A 19,015-nucleotide genomic window follows, 5' to 3' on the forward strand; every position below is an offset into this window, starting at 1 on the left:
TCAAACACGAATTACATCAGACGAGGAGAGTACTAGAAAGAAAGAATAAGGAAAAGGGGAGTCCTACCACCCTGATGGAGTTTGCTCAATTTTGACCCATACAAGGATGTTTTTTACGAGTTGTCCAGATTGTGTAAAATAGCAGTAGTTTTACCGGTGAGCAGTGCATTTTGTGAAAGAAGTTTTTCAACTCTTAGGATCATTAAGAGTTATTTGAGGTCTACAATGACAGAAAAGAGACTGTCAAGTTTGGCTGTACTCAGCATTGAATCCAAACGCAGTAAAGCTTTGGATCTCAATAAGTTTGTGAGGCGTTTTGCTGAACAACATGGAAATCGCCGCATTCAGCTGTTATAGCCACCTTGATGCTCTGCTCACGAATGACTCGATGAGCATAGAAAACTGTTAACGTGATAAACTTGTGTTAAGGGAAATGTGTACATTTGTCCTCAGTTGTTAAATATATATATATATATTCTGTACTCAAGCTCTCAAAGGGATGTCATGTTATTATTGTACCACTGTGAGGCAATAGGTGTTGTTATTCTGAGTTAGCTCGGTTGAGCGAAAGGATGCACCTGCAGTGCAGAGTAAAATAAACCATGCCTAAGGACTTAACAGTTCATCGTCTCTGTCTCAACTATTTCTCTCCGAGTGCAACGTATGAGGAAGCTGCCATCCTTAACCTCTTTGTGGGGGTCTAACATTGATTGTTAACATTGATTGATATGACTGCGATTAAATCAGCATATACTTCTGCCACCCCTCAAAATCTCCTGCCACCCTCTTGCCACCCCATGAATATTTTTCTAGATCCGCCCCTGAGAGAGACCTCTCTGGGACTGACATTCATATGCAGGCATGACGTGGCCGGAGGTTTTGCGCGCGTACTGTGAGAGCGACCGGGAGTACCATCACGTTCTGCCCTATTAGGAAGTGGATGAGTATCCTTATGGTCCTCTTGAGAGTAAAATCAAGGTGTTGCAGTTCTTAGTGGATCAGTTTCTGACCACCAACATCACCCGCGAAGAGCTGATGTCCAACTACTACTTCGTTAGTAGTTCTATTGCATTTTAGGACTGCATTTTCTCTGCACTAATGTTGAAGTTGCAATATTTTACTTAAAAAAATAACAATTATGGGTTATTAATTTATTATTATTATTAACAATTCTCAAGTTGTCATACCTTTTAGGGACTTCTACTCAAGATAATTTGTTAATATTTTCCACCCCTGATAAGTGAAGTCAAAATAAAACTAATTGGTGGTACTATAGATTTAATTAGGACTATTTCATATTTTCCCCATTTGGGACACCTTATACGTTTAGTGACATAACTCCATGAGTATGTAAGCCTTTACCTTTACACAATTATTATTGCTGAATTCAGTAGAACCACACCTTTCCAACAAGCCCTCATATGTGTTGCTATGGCAATCCATGTCAGAGTCACTACAAAGTAAAGAGAACATTCTACATAGATTTACATTTCCGCCTATTATAGGTATGTGTTCAAATGACTGTATCTCCAATTTACAGTAAGATATTGACATTCAGTCTTTTCTATAATGCAGAGGGATGTCCTGACCTCAGGTATGCCAAGTTTTAAACCTATCAGACCTTCCATTGTGAATCTACATGAGTTTATATGCCTCAACCCCCAGACGGCCAGGCTTTATTTTTTGTTTGGGGTGTATAACTTTATATATCAATTTCACCACTTTTGCAGTAAAATATTTTTATACAACAATCCATTTCATGTATGGGAGGCCTTAGAGATGAGGAAAAAGTAAGTTGTGTTTTGTCCTAACTCCGGGAGCGGTATCTCGAAAACTAAAGCCCTTTTTGGCTGTTTGTCACAGGGAACAAAGGCTGCAAGACAAAGTCAGTAGCTGAATGGTTAGTGGACACTGACCATCCCAACCTCAGCATGACTAGCTGCAGGAAACGAGATATACGCCTCCTCCTTCTCCTCCTTCAGTGTGCACTTCCCCTTTAAAGTATCTGAGAGACACTTTTGGCTCCTCACTCTGTCTCTCTGTGACTGTGTGGTCAGGCTGCTGTAGCTGAAAGGATCTTAAAGGATAAAGAAGACACTCCTGGACTCCATGGTGGTGGTGATGCATCTCCTTCTTGTACATGTGATATGCAAGGGATTTTTCCAAGGATACATGACTGGACCTAAAAGGTAAAAGTCTTCCAAGGTTTGTTCCTTTTTGTTTTAAATGGTTCATATTTGGCTATTTGTTACTGGTGATAACAAATGTTGAAACGCGATCTTTGTATGGTGAAGCAACATTTTATCTCGTGAGAAAATGGTGCTTCACATTCTCTAAAGGAAGTCTAATTTCACAACAAGATAAGATGAGTTAAATGATAAATCCCCACAAGAAGATCCAACAGAACATAAATTAAACCAAATAGTAAATAGCAGTTATGTTGAAAAATCTATCTGTTTCTTTTTTAAACCTTTTAAAGACTTGTAAAGGTGGAAACTGTAACAGGACTTGGTTCTATAAAACTCCCTGTTGTGTACTGACATTTGAAACTATAATCTTGCAATATTTATTTGTACCATCAAAATATGTAACTAGTGAGATTTTCACTTAAACTGACTAGTTTCACTGACTTGTTAAGTGTTCTCATGTATCACGTTTTAAAATATAAAAGACACAAAGCGTGTGTAACTTTAGAGTCCCTGCTGATGAATTATTGAATGAAAGCGGCCTCACGTCCGTTTACACGTGCTCTTATCTCGGCTGTTTGTTCACTAAAGGGTTAATTGTGTTCAGTTGACAGGATATGATAGAAAGGAAGTGTATAGGCTAGTGCACGGTAAATGTTCTGACACAAGAAGCTCATAGCTCATAGCTCACTATTTTATCTCAACTTAATAAAGGAGTACTTTAAGGAACCAAAAGTGAAGGTAATTATTAAACAAATGCATTTTTTCTTTTGCATTTTAGAAGTTTTCTTTTAAACTGTATAGGAATATCTCTCTTTATTTACCAATGCATTTCCGCCCTGCAAGGTTGATGGGACTGGAACCAGTCTGCAGATTTCTCACATGATGGACTGCAACGACTCCCATGCTCTGCTCTCTGGAGAGCACCTCATCTACGCCATCACCATACCCCTGTCCACCTCCATCATTTTGGCCAACCTCGTCATCATCATGGGCATCGCCTGGAACCGTCAGCTCCACAACACGCCCAACTACTTCTTCCTCAGCCTGCTGGTGGCAGATCTGTGCACGGGGGTGGCGCTGCCTTTCATACCGTTAATGGGTCTGAACCGAGAGTTGAGTTTCAGCTCCTGCCTGGTGGCTCACATTTTCCCAAACTTCCTCTTCCTGGCGTTCCTTTTGAATCTGGTGATGGTCCACTATGAGCGCTACATCTGCATCGTCGACCCCCTGCGTTACAACAACCTGTGGATGCACCGCAGCTTCCCTCTGGCGTTGCTTGTGGTTTGGACGCCTCCACTTCTGTACGCATCTCTACCTGCTTTTGGGTGGAATAACTGGACAGGGCCTGATTGGAACGGCTGTTGTGCAAGTAGCCAAAATACAACTCTACCTTCAAACTGTTCAATAAACAGACCAACGTGCTGCTCGTACAGGCGAGTATTCCCCAACGCTTTTATCTACTTGGAGGTGTATGGACTGGTCTTACCTGCTATTCTCACCATCGCTGGCATGACCGGCCGTGTTTTATGGATCACCCGAGGCCAGCTGAAGGACATCTGTCGCCTCCATCGCTCAGTAGAGAGGGGAAGTCAGGCCTCGGACCAAGAGCAGAGGCTTAGCCTGCGTTACACTCGCTGCGTGGTGGCGGTGTCTCTGACCTTTCTGGCATGCTGGGTACCCTACCTCATCTACATGCACGTCTGCATCGGGTTCTTGATCAGCGACACCAAGAGGAGCTCCACCACTCACATCGTGCTGTCGTGCGCCGGGATTGGAAGCATGGCCGTGGTGCCGCTGGTGCTCGGCCTAGTCAACAGGCAGTACACAGAACCTGCATATAAACTTGTCCAGAAACTCAGAGACAGGTGGAGGACGCAGGGGTCCGAGGAAGTGGCGGTCTGAGAAGAAACTGATGAATATTTATGAAGATGAATCTGTTGGAAATTATGCTGCTAGGGTTTGTTTTCACAGTCGGCATGCTATGCTCACAATGCTAACGTGCTGGTTTTTAGCAGGTGGTATGCTATACATACATAAGACTATATTCTTATTTCTCCTTGTCCTGCCTGTGCTTGTTATCAATTTAGATTTTTTCCAAGTTTCAACCACCTGCCAGCAATGTTTATTCCACTCGTGTTTATCTACTGGTATGCAAGACGAAGAGGGGATAGGGATGCATCCCATCCAGAGCCGGCCCGACCCATTAAGGGACATAAGCGGCCGCTTCCCCGCAGCCACTAGGCACTAGGCAGCCACTAGGCACTAGGCAGCCGCCTAGCAAAAAAAATAAAAATGGTATGTTTAATTAATTGTGTTAATATGCCTAGATTGCCCACTCTCAAAGTCATGTATTATATTATTGAGTCAATAATATAATACATTATCTGTGCTTTACCTGAACCTCATCATGACACTAGAGCGGACGGCAGGATTGTAATTTCCCGTGTTCAGTGAATGCAACAGAGGCAAGACACCAGACCAACCAGAGAGTTGAATGGAAATAAACATCTGTCTTATTGGCTGACAGGTACCTATCCTGTGAGCTGTGACAATGTTTAAACTGTCAGTCGGACTTTTTGAAGATGGACATAAGAACATTTTTTCTTTAAGAATACGACAATTCTCAAGTGGTGGTTCACACAACAACCCCAGAGCCACCACTTGAGCTAGGTAAACAAGGTATGTAAATGTCAGTAAACTTCCAAGCTATGCGAACATATAAGCAAAGCATAAATTACAGCTACTTTGATGTTACTTTGAATCGCGGGGTAAGCTAAAGCTAGCCAGATATATTAAATAAACACTTGTCATACAATCTAAATGTTATGTTTTTTAGCGTTACCTGGTGATTTCAAAGAAAGCTCTGTTGACTTACTGTTCGACATGAAGCTAGAAGCTACCTTACAGTACACAGTTGATCCGGAGTCCTGTCAGTTAAAGTGTTTCATAGTTAGCTTAGCTAAGCATCAACCTAGCACTGAAATATATGGATGTTATGTGACAGTATTTCTGAGAAAAAGTCAGCTGAAATGGTGGCATAGTTGCCACTGCTTTACGTGTCAACAGCATGTTTGAACGTATTTGCAGCAGTAAATGTGGCTGTTTGGCCACTGACGTTACCATAACAACACCTGAATTTAAATGTGCAACCTCTTTTTGTGACAGATTTTTGCAAGAAATTATAATTCTTCTGAATGATATTCCTATTGACAGCTAGTTTCTATGTGAACATTATGAGATGGACAGCCAGAGAGAATAAATGAAAAACTATATGACAAAGCAAGAATACAGTTTAAGTGATTTGTAAAATATCCATAAAGAAAAAAATCTGTTTACAGTTCTGTTTCATATGGCTGTTGAGAGATGTATCCATAGATCTCTTAATTTTGCTCTCAAAGTGCACCAGATTGATGCTTTTAACTTCAATATTTAAAAACAAATCTTCCCGGGGGAGCATGCCCCCAGACCCCCCCCAGGGGAGGTTAGGTCCACGGGGTTTACATGCTTATTTATACAATATGTGTGCTTATGTTAACATCATAAGACAAAAGTTGGTTCCGAAGAACGCGTGAGAACGCGCTAGAGTGAGGGGGGCCCCCAAGCCAAAGCTCGCTTAGGGCCCCCAAAAGTCTAGGGCCGGCCCTGATCCAATCACAGGAACTTTCTGCAAGAACATGCAGCAAAGAAAGGCGTAAACCAGGGGTGGGGAACCTTTTTCCTCTCAAGGGCCATTTCAATGTTTTCAACATCCTCCGAGGGCCGTACAAATTATTGACCTCTGCTTAAAAATACTAAAATCACAGCCCACTCATTTCACCTTTCTTTCATGCTGTGCAAAGAAAAAGCAACCTCTTAATCCAGATATCTTGCCATGACTCATGCATGCACGTGCACGGTTGTGGCATGACCACCCAAACAGAAAGATATGGACACAAGATGTATGCAAATGTGTTTTGGCTTCTAATCCATGTGATCATGATTTAAGTGGGGGGGGGGGGGGACCTAACCTCCTCTAGGGGTCCGGGGGCATGCTCAATCTGGTGCACTTTGAGAGCAACATTAGGAGATCTATGGATACATCTCTCAACACACCCATATGAAACACAACTGTAAGCAGATTTCTTTTTCTTTATGGATATTTTACAAATCAATCCCTTTCAAACTGTATTCTTGTTTATTAATAACAACTTTTTTTTACTGTCATATAGTATTTTATACCTGTTTACTTTTTTCTCTTGTTTTTTTATAACTATAATGATCATATAAAGATGTGCCTTTACCTCACTGGTTGGAGAAAAAGCTTCTTATATTCGTTAGCATAGCTAGCTAACCAGATGCTAATAACAACAAAGTTATTGACTGTATGATATGACAGATCGCCACTGGGCTTACAACTAAAGACACAGCCACGCAAAAACTGCGGCATGTGTACGGCTCCTTATGGGTATTGCAATTTTTGGAAGTGCCGGAGCGGAGCTGCGTTCTGGTGCTCCCCGTCAGAACTACACCCCTGTCAGACGAGACATATACCACGTGATGACACGTTAGGCTTGTGTTGTGTTCAAGGACCCTGACCTTGGCCAGGAAAAATAAGACACTCACTTGTTTAATTATTTTGCGGTCTAGATTTCTTAAATTTTTTTCTTTTTTGCGTGTGTTTATAAATTACCTCGAGGGCCACACCAAATGGTCTCGCGGGCCGTATACGGCCCGGGGGCCGGAGGTTCCCCACCCCTGGCGTAAACCATGTGTGCATGTTACAGTTGCAAATTAGTTTCTGCTATATTTAGATAAACTGTTACAGGAAGGTTAAATAAAGCTGCTTTTAAATACTGTTTGATGAGCTGAAACTGTATTTGTTGTAAAAATCCATGCGAGGGAAATTACATTTTTATTTGAGACTTGATTAAACATGCAATACATGCTTTTTGTTTCCCTAATTAAAGTCTGGTTTAAAATGTGTACATACGGTACAGTATGTGAGTGGAAATAGACGAGCTGAAGCAGACTTTAATCAAATTATAAAGCACACAGTCTGAAGTGCTACGGGACATTAGGAGAGATGGGATATCATGAAGAGGTCAGGGCACACAGACTGTATGTATTGTGTATGTCCTGCTTTGCTTAAACTATGTTCCAGTAGGCTTTCCACATCGGAATATTGTGTAGCTGTAGCCTACTCGTGTGTCAGGAAGACGGAGGAGAACAGGATGAGACTGTCCGGCTGGATCAGGTGGAAAGCAACTGACAAACAAACACACTGTTCCCAAACTATGTCTGGATTCAGATAGGGTAGAACATTTTTCCGAGGGTGAAAATCACGTTAGCTATAGCTTAACCTGGAAAGAGGGATTTCAACTATTTTCAATATGTATACTAAGCTAAGCTAACAAGCTCTTGGCTCCAGCTACATATTTAGGCTACATGTGTGATATGAATCTTCTCATCTTACTCTTGGCAACATGTATTTTCCAAAAATGTCTGACTATATATTCATGTTACTTGAAAGGAAAGAGAGCAGATGTATTGTTCATGGCACTTTATTTAATAATTGTATTATAGTGCAAGTCAGCCTAAAAGTAAACTCTGTAATGCCTTCAGATTTTCAAAAAGCATTTAAAAATGTTTAAGCATCCAGTTCTACTCCGGATCATCTTAATGAATATTCTTCCCAATATTGTGGACAAAAAGAACAGAAACACTACTTTATTCACCTGTTCTTTATTTGAGTGTTAAATGTATCAGCGTTTCGTTATCACATATAGGCTACAATCTTATTTTTGCTCACAAAGTTAGGAGAGAAACAACTGAATAAAGCTGACAAATACACAAAAACAACCTTTGCAAAGGAAAACACATATAAGAAAACATTTTTTTAAACACTGCCACATGGACATAAACAAAACATCTCAAACAAGCACGGATTCTAGGAAAAAACGATCAACCTGCCAAGAAGCTTTTGCACACAGAGCGTAAAGATAAAGTATTGGATTTAAAGAGAAGTTAACAGTGATTTTAATTTATTTGATTCACATTTTGCGGACAGAGGTGATGGACAGACAGTCCCGGTCAATATTCAGAGTAATGGGAGATTTCGGACACCACTATTCCGAACTGCACCTCCACCTGGATCAGCAGGCGTTTCTTCGAGGCCGGGATAGCAGTTTCTCTCGGGACCTCGGAGGGTTCTGGGGCTCGTGGTTTCTCTGGAAGGTGTTTCTTCGATGGCAGGTGAACGTCTGCGTGCAAGTAAGGACTTGGATTGGTTGGTTGTTTTTTTTAGAAATCTGAGCAAAAGGGAGGTTGTATTTTAGTATCTGAACCAATCAGAGCATACATTGGGCAACCTCCACTTTTTTTTGGTGCACATTTTCAAGGCTTCAGTGGTGTAAACGCAACAACATAATTCTCACCTGCAGGGCGATGCATGAAGTTACTCATTCTGCAGAGAGATGGAGCAAAAACAGAAAGAGATGTTAGTGCAATAAATAATGCATTGTGGTGTATTTTATAACAAACATGATCTCACGTGCCTCTGCTCCTCGCCCTCCAGCAGCTTGCGATAGGTGGCGATCTCGATGTCCAGAGCCAGCTTGAGGTTCATCAGCTCTTGGTGTTCTCGGATCTGTCCCGCCAAGTCCTGTCTGACCCGCCTAGAGGCCTCCTCCAGATTGGCGATGTCCTCCCGAGCCTTCTTTAAGTTTGCGTTGCCATCTTGCTTCAACTCAGTGGTGTTGCTCTTCATGGACTCTTCCTAACATAGAAACACAGTCAAACAGAAAATCAGAAGCTAGATGTGCGATAAAACCTCCAAGAGTGCTTCACAACCTTTCTTATGAGAGCCTCCAGTTCGCCGTTGAGCCTCTGGATGGTGCGCACCAGGTCAGCGATATCCCTCCTTAAATAACGCACTTCCTGCTCACGCTCTCCTACATTTAGGACCAGTGCATCCATCTAAAGAGAGGAAGAAAGTACATTTAACCATTCCAGGTACAAATGTTGTGACAATACTACGTACTGGCTATGTACCTTGTCTTTGGCTATCATCTTCCTTTTTCCTCACCTTTTTCTGATTCCACTGCTCTGCTTCGTGCTTGCTGCGGGAGGCCAGATCTGCATACTGATTCTTGACACCATTAATGATTTCGTCCATATCCAGGGATCGTTTGTTGTTTTCGTGTAAGACCACTGACTCGTTCTGGACCTGCGACTGCATCTCCTTGATCTCCTGCAGGAGGCAGACATGGGTACAACAAGGTTATTTATTCAAAACTCACTTATTTTATGTGCAATTAAAGGAAAATAGTATTACCTCATCATAGCCAATCCTGAGGAAGTCCAGTTTTCCCATCAGGTCTTCCAGCTCCAAAGCCAGATCTACTTCATCCAAGTGGCTCTCATCTACTTCCTGTTAAACACATATATTTGGATTAAATATTGGCATTTGTTGACTGAAACTCTGTAAATCAAACTTTGGGAAATTGTGAATATAGCAGAGTATTAACTATAATCTTTCTAAAAGGTTCCACACTGTACCTTTTTCTTGATGATAAACTCGTTCTCCAGATCAGCTTTTTTTCTAAACTCAACTTCATAACTGAAACAAATAGAAATATAGCATGAAGATTCATACACAAATCAGGACAGCTTGTATGTGTCCTTGTGTTTTACTTATAGACATAATTCAGGACCAATGGACATATTCAGATTTAGTTTGACCCCGCTGACCTCTTCTTGGTGTCGTCAAGATCTTCCTGGTTCATGAGCAGCTCAGCCTTCAGTTTTTCTTGGTCGTTGAGCAAGTTCTCGATCTGCTGCTCCATCTCGTTTTCCGACTGCTTGACGATTAAGTTAATTTTTCCATCGTAGTCCTCCTTCTCCATGAGGATCTTCAGTTTGGTGTTAAGCTTTTTGTTCTGATCCTCCAAGTTCTTTTTCTAAGACAGAGACAGACCAGGTAGGGGTCATTGTATGCCTCTTGTTTTTCGGTCCAATGTATAAGGAAAACACTTAATATGTTGTATCAAAGAAGCAAACAAAACAGAACAATTGGACAACAGCTACTTTGCACTATTGTAATATACTGTAAATCTATATTTAATATAAAAGTATTAAAATGTATTCAGTATTTGCACATCAATGACAAGCTGAAGCATCACAACATAAAGTTAAGGGGAACAGGTATGTGCCACGTATGTATAGTCATTATGTATTGAAACGTAACGTTAAATGTCAAGTGTATGTGTGTACCCAAGTTACAGTATGTTGACAGACCAGTCTTAACGTTATCTAATTGTCCACAAGGGGGCGTCCTACATGTACCTCTAACTTTACATGCAGAGAAGCTTGTAAAAGGAGGCACTTTTCATGGCCTCAGGTTACAGAAATAATAGCAGCAGACAGAGAAACAGGTCTTAGATAATATTACATACTCTACAAAGTTGTTGTTTTTTAACTTGTACTGTATATTGATTTGCTTGTATGAATGATATCGAAGTTGTGTTGTGTTTAAAAGAGACGATGGATACAAAACGCAAAAAAGTACTTTCTCTTTGAAAAAAAAAAAAGCCCAAACCTATTGCATTAAAAAAAAACATGATTAATAAGATTAAACTAATTTGACGTATATTATATGACGTGATTATATGACGTATATATATGTATGATCGTATCATTTCGTTATTAAAATATAGTTTAAACTAAACAAATGTTGTATTTTCAGCCTTTTATTCAGTTAACATATGTCTTTTAAAGCGTAAAATACAAAAGCTAGGCCTATAATTATTTGAGCTGTAAAATAAATACAAATAATAAAAGTCATTATTATTATTAGTTTTATTATTAAATAATAATAAAACAATTATAATTGACATACCTTTTCGATCAGATTGACGAACTTGTCGTTGAGTCCCATCATGTCATCCTTCTCTCTGGATTTGCCCGACGTGTCGATCTTGTTGCTCGCGGTGCTTTTGGGCGGCTTGCTCCCGGGAGTGTAGGACTGGCTGCTGTAATCTCTCGTCTTAGACATATTGCTGCTGGTAAGAGGGAGATGGCACTCAGAGGAAGATCAGGTGAGCTGTGAGGATACCTGCAGTCCTCAGGATCACCTGCTTTTAAGGTGAACAAGGACCACCCATCCCCTCCCAAAAACACTGCTTGCGTCCAATCCAGAGAGGCCAAGTGCACAGTTAGTGAGAAAAATAACAAAGTCGACATAAAAAACGGAGTGTAAACCAGTTTATCCAGGAGTGGTGCTGGCACCGGGAGCCAATGTCATCGCTGGGGGCGGATTTACGCGTAAAAAGCAGGTATAAAACCCACCTGTCTCCATCACATCCAAAATCTGAATCTTTAGCCTGAAACGCTCCGTCACTGTCATCTATCTCTCAGAAGTCATGCCTTCAAACACCTCAGCCAGTATGTTCGGTGGAGCCGGGGGAAGGGGCTCCAGGGTGTCTGTGGCGAGTCTGGAGGGGTTGCGCAATGTGCTGCGCAACGACACGGAGAGAGACTCGGCTCCGGCCCCTGCAGCTGCCCCTGCAGCTCCCCTCGCTCCGGCCGTGCCTGTTGTCCCCGCGGACGACAAGCAGACTCTGCGGGGTCTGAACGACCGTCTGTCTGATTACCTGGGCCGGGTGTGGCAGCTGGAGCAGGAGAACCGCGACATGGAGATGCAGATTGATGCGATTTTGGCCAAGAGGAAAGCACCTGAGGGCCGCAACTGGGATGAGGTGCAGAAGCCACTGGACATCCTCAAGAAGCAGGTTAGTCTTCAGGTGCATTCCTTATCTTATTTCTTTGTAAAATAATATTAAATTAAATAAAGTATTTTTCATTATAACAATATTACTTGTTATATATCATGCATTTATCTCCACAGATCAAGGAAATCGCCATCGACAATACCAAGCTGCTGCTCCAGATCAACAACACCAAACTGGCTAATGATGACTTCAAGAACAAGTGAGTTTAGTGCTAGATTTATTTGATATCCAATAATCCTGATTGGTCAGTGTGTCGGTGTGAACTTCCTCTCCCTGTGTGCAGGCTGGAGGATGAGAAGAATGGAGAGAGGGAACTGGAGAAAGACCTGGAGGATCTGAAGAAGAACATCGAGGACACCGGGCTGAACCGCATCCATACCCAGAAAGAGATCGACCTGATGAAGGAAGAGCTCGACCGCCTCGAGAAGGAACACAAAGAGGTGAGGAAACACACACTTCAAGATCAAATAACAACATTTCATTATGGAAAACTGAGTAACTTGTGGCTGTGGCTCTTGTAGGATGTGTGTGCCCTGCGTGAGAAGATCAAGGACTCCGAGGTGACAGTGGAAATCGAGTCCCAAGACTCCAACCTGGCTGAGATGGTTAACAACATCCGCATCCAGTATGATAAACTAGCCGAGAAGAACCTGAAGGAAACGGATGACTGGTACCAAAACAAGGTACGTAACCTGCCATATAACCTCTTTAATGTATCTTTCTCTAATCCTCTGTTGATCTCATCATTACTGTCTCATTTTCCTTCCTCCAGTTTGAGACCATCAAGGTGGTGGAGGCACAAAACAACGAGGACCTGAACTCTGGGAAGTCCGAGCTCAGAGAACTGCTCAAACAGAAACAGTCTCTAGAGATCGAGCTCCAGAGAGGACACAGCAAGGTAACCACACACAAGACTCACGATCACTCTGCAGCTTTAGCAAGGGATCAGTCAAACAGATGATGCCAAATTCCTCAAACCATTTAAAGCAATACTTCAAAAACATTTAGAAAATCTTCCCTTTGCCACAACAGGAATGGTAACTAGGGGTTTCTAGTGTACCTATATCCTTTTCACAAGCATTCCTCACTGACCTGTCATTATACTGTAAATCCTGTAACCTTAAACCTGACAAACACTGTCCCTCTGACACAGGGATCTGCTCTTACATAACTAAACAAACAAAAGAAGATCCCAGTGAACTATTCTATTTAGGATTCGACACTTGGATTTTCAGTTTAGGATTTGAGGCCCAAAACGGGGATCAAAATCATGTCACTTTGTTTCAGATCCGTCATCTGGAGGAGGCTGTTACCCTCACCAAATTGGAGAACGGCCAGCATCTGGCCCCTCTCAACAAGGCCATCCTGGATCTGGAGGCCGATCTGAAGGAGGTGAGGGCCGAGGTGGAGCGCATCGTGAGGAACAACGAGGACCTGCTGTGTGTGAAGATGAAGCTGGAGGCGGAGATGGATAACTACCAGAGGCTGATTCATGGCGTTACAGCCGACCCTGGAAGGTGAGAAACTCTTCCTGATGATCGTGTGATGTCACAAAGTTAGACGGGCTCAAATAAAATGATCATCACCTCTTCAGAGCATGTTATGTTCTACTTAATGTAGACAATCATTTTTTAAAGGTTTTACCGGGTTATATTTTGTTACTAAGCTAACTGGCTGCTACCTCTATTTTCTTAGAAATAAAACTAATAAATACATCTGAAAGTTTTAACTTGATAGCATACACAAAAGCATGGTGTACCTGCACGTTGGCATACTTATCCTCCTCTTCCTCGACAGCTTGGAGTTTGCTTTAGAAGATGCGCTGCAAAGCGGTAAGTTCTGGATCGAGCCTGGAGAAAAAAATCAAATCACAAAAACTCCAGCGCCAGTGTGTAAATTTGATATGGTCTAAACAATATTGTTGATGACATTCTTCACTGTATCTGTGGACAATAAGGCCATATTGTTTACACACTTTGTATTCAGTTAAAGCGTTCAACTTGAGATCTAACCCTCACGTCACTTCTTGAAGGAGTAGTTTTGACAAACATGCTTATTTGTGTTCCTGATAAAAGAAATATGAGGAGGAAGGTAACACTTCCAGATTCTCACCTCTCTGCAGCAGAAAGCAAATAGGCATGTTTCCTTTAAAGCTGAGTCACTAACTGCATCCTGTACCTGCATGCAAGATTTGAACACTACACAACTAAATCGAATCCAATTTGAATTTCTCTGTCCCGTGTTTTTGGTGAAGGATCACCTGACTGATGTATTTTTCATTTCCAGAGAAGCAAAAGCCTGAAGAGAAGGTGGCCCAGCAGCAGGAAGTGGGGAAAAAAGACACCCCCAAGAGCAAGAAAAGCTCCTCCGCTAACAAGTCCACTCCCCCCGCAGCAGTTGACCCCCTCGATGCGTTGGCGGGAGATCTCATCAAGAAGAACGTCGTTAACAATGAAGCCGCTCCTGTTGCTCCAAGCCAAAAGAAAAAAACCTCCTCTTCCTCCTCCTCTTCCTCATCCTCCTCTGACGAGAATAAAGATGAGAAGCCCAAGGAAGAAAAAGAGGGTGAGGGTGAAAAGACCAAAGCCTGAGTTATAATATATAACCTACTATAAACCTGTGAAGCTACTTAAAGTTTGTCACTCAATAAATGATTTGAAAATAAAACGCCCAGCCTTGTTTTATTTCCTCTCCTTTGATACATTGAGCAGCATTGTTTCTCAAGCAGGGCGACTTTTGCATAAAACATGATTTAGACAAGTCTAGTTTGGGTTGAACAAATGATGACTTGAAAGAGTGCAGAAATGTCACTGCACAATGGAATATATTTCATTGGCACCATTTAGGCATTATTTCGTTTTTAAATTCTCAAGAAATATCATGATCTTGTCAAAAACACTACAGTAAACATTCAAACTAGAAATCTAAGGAATATATTGTATATATTTGAAAACCACTTTATAAAGACCTTGAAACCAACATGTATACAAAATACTTGCAATGTTTCTCAAGCAGGAATACTTTTGTATAAATTATGATTTAGACAGACGTTAAATATAACTTTAAATTCTATTTAGTAGTATGAATGCAAAAACTGCACACTTATATGTATGGTACTCCTAGTGAACAGATTGACTTGCATTTGAAACAAGTCATTATTTACTAGAGAAAAAGTGCCCAAATGTCACTGTCAAAAGTATTTTGAAAATAGTTTTGAAAGACTTTGTTGAGCATTTCCAGTGTACAGCTCAGTTTATGCTCAAAACCATCATGTAGTTATTATTTCTTAAACTTGTATACTATATTGGCAGAGGACATAGGACAGAGAACCAAAGAACAGAAGTGGTTGTGAAAGAATAACAAAATGTCTTCTGCCAGAGATACTTTTTTGTAAGAGTGATTTATTTTATTTTTTTCAAATGACAATGGTACAGACGACATGAAGCACAGAGAGGAGGAGAGGGGGGGTTGAAATCATCCGATGAGTGGATACTGCATGGTGAGGGGGTTGAGGGGCAAGCAAGAGTACCAAATGGAGTAAAAGATATCGTATCAAAAATTTCATTTTTTTTCATATATATTTATATAGGACTAATAATTCTCTTGAACTAGGCAAAGCAAGGAATACCCTTTTCCATTTATCTCGAGCCGAGGCTCTCCCTAAGCAGAGCCGACATTATTATTCATAAAAAAGAAAGAAAAGACGGGACATGTACAGAGGCTGGGCGGGGACATTTTGAGGGGTCCTGTGGTCCTGTCCGATGTGGCGTTTGAGGCGTGTAGCGCGTCTGGGCGTGTCCACAGGGGTTTGGATTTCTCTGGTGGGCTGGCCTAAGCGGGAGAACGTCTTTCCACTGAAAAGCAAAACAAACACACGATAAATACCACGGAAAGTGATACCAACGTTTTCTAAATCAACAAACATGTGATTCATATATATTTTCCAGAGAACATCTGACACTGAAGCCAAACTCAGATTTCATGTGAAGTCTTTCTCCCTCTTCGAAACTCACGATAAAAGCGTCTACTGGGCAAGGCAAGGCAAGTTTATTTATATAGGCAAGGCAAGGCAAGTTTATTTATATAGCACTTTTCAACACAAGGCAATTCAAAGTGCTTTACAAAAAATGAAAGACATTAAGAAAATGGCATTTAAAATCAGTCATTAAAAATAAAAGCTAATAAAAGAAACATTAAAAGAAAAAATACATGGATACAAGTTTCAGTGCAGTCTAAGATATGAATAGTTCAATTAAACATTAAAAGAAAAAGTACATGGATAAAAGTTACAGTGCAGTCTAAGATATGAATAGTTCAATTAAAAGCAGCGACAAAAAGAAAAGTCTTCAGCCTGGATTTAAAAGTAGTCAGAGTTGCAGCAGACCTGCAGGTTTCTGGGAGTTTGTTCCAGATATTTGGAGCATAATAACTGAACGCTGCTTCTCCATGTTTAGTTCTGACTCTGGGGACAGAAAGCTGACCAGTCCCTGAAGACCTGAGAGATCTGGATGGTTCATAATTTAGCAGGAGGTCAGAAATATATTTTGGGCCTAAACCATTCAGTGCTTTATAAACCAGCAGCAGTATTTTGAAATCTATTCTTTGACACACAGGAAGCCAGTGTAAAGACTTCAGAACAGGAGTGACGTGATCCACTTTCTTAGTGTTAGTGAGGACTCGAGCAGCGGCGTTCTGAATCAGCTGCAGCTTCCTAATAGATTTTTTAGTGAGACCTGTGAAGACACCATTGCAGTAGTCCAGTCTTTTGAAAGACTTTGTTGAGCATTTCCAGTGTACAGCTCAGTTTATGCTCAAAACCATCATGTAGTTATTATTTCTTAAACTTGTATACTATATTGGCAGAGGACATAGGACAGAGAACCAAAGAACAGAAGTGGTTGTGAAAGAATAACAAAATGTCTTCTGCCAGAGATACTTTTTTGTAAGAGTGATTTATTTTTGTTTTTTTCAAATGACAATGGTACAGACGACATGAAGCACAGAGAGGAGGAGAGGGGGGGGTTAAATCATCCGATGAGTGGATACTGCATGGTGAGGGGGTTGAGGGGCAAGCAAGAGTACCAAATGGAGTAAAAGTGTGATCTACTTTCTTAGTGTTAGTGAGGACTCGAGCAGCGGCGTTCTGAATCAGCTGCAGCTTCCTAATAGATTTGTTAGTGAGACCTGTGAAGACACCATTACAGTAGTCCAGTCTACTGAAGATAAAAGCATGGACAAGTTTTTCCAAATCCTGCTGTGACATTAGTCTTTTAATCCTAGATATATTCTTTAGGTTTAGGCTGATTTAGTAACTGTTTTAATGTGACTGTTGAAACTCAGGTCAGAGTCCATGACTACACCTAGATTTCTGGCTTTATCTGTTGTTTTGAACATTGCACACTGAAGCTCAGCGCTAACTTTTATACGTTCTGACTTGGCTCCAAAAACCATTACCTCAGTTTTATCTTTGTTTAATTGGAGAAAGTTCTGACACATCCAGTCATTGATTTGTTCAATGCACTTACTCAGTGTTTGAATTGGAGCATAGTCTCCTGGTGAAATTGTTACGTAAATTTGTGTGTCATCTGCATAGCTATGGTAACTTATTTTGTTGTTTTTCATTATCTGAGCCAGTGGTAGCATGTAGATGTTAAAGAGAAGAGGCCCCAAGATGGAGCCTTGAGGAACCCCACATGTCATATTTGTCAACTCAGATGTGTATTTACCTTTAGAAACAAAGTTGTTTCTGTCCTTTAAGTAGGATTCAAACCAATTTAGAACTGTTTCCGAAAGTCCCACCCAGTTTTCCAGTCGGTCTAGTAATATGCTGTGGTCAACAGTGTCAAACGCAGCACTGAGATCTAATAATACTAACACTGAAGTTCTGCCACTGTCTGTGTTTAAGTGGATGTCATTAAAGACCTTTACAAGAGCAGTCTCAGTGCTGTGGTTTGGACGAAAGCCTGACTGGAACACATCGAAACAGTTATTTAAATGCAAGAAATTACTCAACTGTTGAAAAACAACTTTTTCAATGATTTTACCTAGAAATGGGAGGCTTGATATGGGCCTGTAATGTTCATTACTGAAGAATCTAGATTATTCTTTTTTAAGAGCGGTTTAATGACTGCAGTTTTCAGGGCCTGTGGAAAAATACCTGAGTGAAGAGATTTGTTTACTATATGAAGTAGATCTGAGGCCATGCAAGGCAAAACATTTTTTTTAAATCCTGTTGGAATAATATCAAGGCAGCAGGAGGAGGATTTCAGAAGTTGTATAATGTCCTCTAGGTTTTTATCATTAATCTGATGGAATTGTGTCATGGTGTTTGAATTGATGTTAAGTGGACACAGAGACAACACATTTGCTGTTCCTGATGCAGAGGCACTGACTGCTTGTCTGATTTTCTGAATTTTGTCAGTGAAAAAGGCAAAATCATTGCACGCCCTGGTGGATAGAAATTCAGAGGCTACTGACACTGGGGGGTTAGTTAGTCTGTCGACGGTAGCAAACAAGGCACGTACGTTCTTTTTGTTTTTGGTAATGATGTCAGAGAAGAACGATTGTCGTGCGTTTTTCAATTCCAAATTATAAAGGCCAAGTCTCTCTTTATAGATTTAAAAGTGAACCTGGAGATTTGTTTTTCGCCACCTGCGTTCAGCTTTTCGACATTCTCTTTTTTCTGTTTTCACGCTCATGGCCTTTCTCCATGGAGATATTTTCTTGCCAGACACTTCCTTTACCTTAGTTGGAGCAATGGCATCTATAACATTTTTAATTTTTGAATTAAAATGATCTACTAGCTCATTTACTGAGATGTTAGCAGGGGCAAGTGTGGAAGAAAAAATTCTGAGTAAACATTTCCCTAGTATTTTCAGTTAAATATCGCTTTGTGGTTACCTCTTTTTGAACATTTTTGTGAACAGAAATAGAGCTCTCAAAGAAAACACAGGAATGGTCAGAGAGTGCAACATCAGTCACCACAACCTTAGAAATATTCAGACCCTTTGAGATAATTAAGTCCAGATTGTGCCCCTTATTGTGGGTGGGCTCCGTCAC

General features: G+C 41.0%; 3 protein-coding genes across 8 annotated transcripts; 2 read left to right on the plus strand and 1 right to left on the minus strand.

The window, feature by feature from the left end:
- Nucleotides 1-2,047: 2,047 nt before the first annotated feature.
- Nucleotides 2,048-4,568, plus strand: LOC117546638 (G-protein coupled bile acid receptor 1-like). Of its 2 annotated transcripts, none has more exons than XM_034216950.1 (2): nucleotides 2,048-2,205; nucleotides 3,033-4,568. In XM_034216950.1, exon 2 carries the CDS (start codon nucleotides 3,069-3,071, stop codon nucleotides 4,089-4,091), a length of 1,023 nt encoding a protein of 340 aa, XP_034072841.1. In that variant the 5' UTR covers nucleotides 2,048-2,205; nucleotides 3,033-3,068; the 3' UTR covers nucleotides 4,092-4,568. The 2 variants fall into 2 exon arrangements, with proteins under 2 accessions (XP_034072841.1, XP_034072840.1); XM_034216949.1 differs by having other exon boundaries at nucleotides 2,048-2,189.
- Nucleotides 4,569-7,894: 3,326 nt separating this feature from the next.
- LOC117546629 (intermediate filament protein ON3-like) lies at nucleotides 7,895-14,344 on the minus strand. Of its 5 annotated transcripts, none has more exons than XM_034216937.1 (11): nucleotides 14,217-14,344; nucleotides 13,716-13,806; nucleotides 11,065-11,224; nucleotides 9,918-10,126; nucleotides 9,726-9,786; nucleotides 9,502-9,597; nucleotides 9,253-9,417; nucleotides 9,018-9,143; nucleotides 8,723-8,943; nucleotides 8,603-8,631; nucleotides 7,895-8,428 (listed from the first exon to the last, which is right to left on the minus strand). In XM_034216937.1, the coding sequence occupies exons 2-11, from the start codon at nucleotides 13,727-13,729 to the stop codon at nucleotides 8,259-8,261; spliced, it is 1,251 nt and encodes a 416-aa protein (XP_034072828.1). In that variant the 5' UTR covers nucleotides 13,730-13,806; nucleotides 14,217-14,344; the 3' UTR covers nucleotides 7,895-8,258. The 5 variants fall into 5 exon arrangements, with proteins under 5 accessions (XP_034072828.1, XP_034072825.1, XP_034072824.1 ...); XM_034216934.1 differs by having other exon boundaries at nucleotides 14,069-14,319; XM_034216933.1 differs by having other exon boundaries at nucleotides 11,065-11,227; nucleotides 14,069-14,319.
- On the plus strand, nucleotides 11,542-14,591 carry LOC117546627 (keratin, type I cytoskeletal 18-like). Its single transcript, XM_034216931.1, has 8 exons — nucleotides 11,542-11,956; nucleotides 12,073-12,155; nucleotides 12,240-12,396; nucleotides 12,478-12,639; nucleotides 12,729-12,854; nucleotides 13,244-13,473; nucleotides 13,754-13,788; nucleotides 14,243-14,591. The coding sequence occupies exons 1-8, from the start codon at nucleotides 11,588-11,590 to the stop codon at nucleotides 14,545-14,547; spliced, it is 1,467 nt and encodes a 488-aa protein (XP_034072822.1). The 5' UTR covers nucleotides 11,542-11,587; the 3' UTR covers nucleotides 14,548-14,591.
- Nucleotides 14,592-19,015: the final 4,424 nt, after the last annotated feature.

The sequence above is a fragment of the Gymnodraco acuticeps genome, unplaced genomic scaffold (genome assembly GCF_902827175.1).
Source record: "Gymnodraco acuticeps unplaced genomic scaffold, fGymAcu1.1, whole genome shotgun sequence".
NCBI lineage: Eukaryota > Metazoa > Chordata > Actinopteri > Perciformes > Bathydraconidae > Gymnodraco > Gymnodraco acuticeps.

Excerpts from the sequence above, each read along its gene's own strand:
- LOC117546629 (XM_034216933.1), bottom strand. The coding sequence starts at position 14,096 with ATGCCTATTTGCTTTCTGCTGCAGAGAG. Across the intron at positions 10,127-11,064 it reads TCGTCAATCTGATCGAAAAG|AAAAAGAACTTGGAGGATCA; the intron begins GTATGTCAATTA and ends TCTCTGTCTTAG. Across the intron at positions 9,598-9,725 it reads AGTTTATCATCAAGAAAAAG|GAAGTAGATGAGAGCCACTT; the intron begins GTACAGTGTGGA and ends TGTGTTTAACAG.
- LOC117546627 (XM_034216931.1), top strand. The coding sequence starts at position 11,588 with ATGCCTTCAAACACCTCAGCCAGTATGTTCGGTGGAGCCGGGGGAAGG. Across the intron at positions 12,156-12,239 it reads AATGATGACTTCAAGAACAA|GCTGGAGGATGAGAAGAATG; the intron begins GTGAGTTTAGTG and ends CCCTGTGTGCAG. Across the intron at positions 12,640-12,728 it reads ATGACTGGTACCAAAACAAG|TTTGAGACCATCAAGGTGGT; the intron begins GTACGTAACCTG and ends TCCTTCCTCCAG.
- LOC117546638 (XM_034216950.1), top strand. The coding sequence starts at position 3,069 with ATGATGGACTGCAACGACTCCCATGCTCTGCTCTCTGGAGAGCACCTC.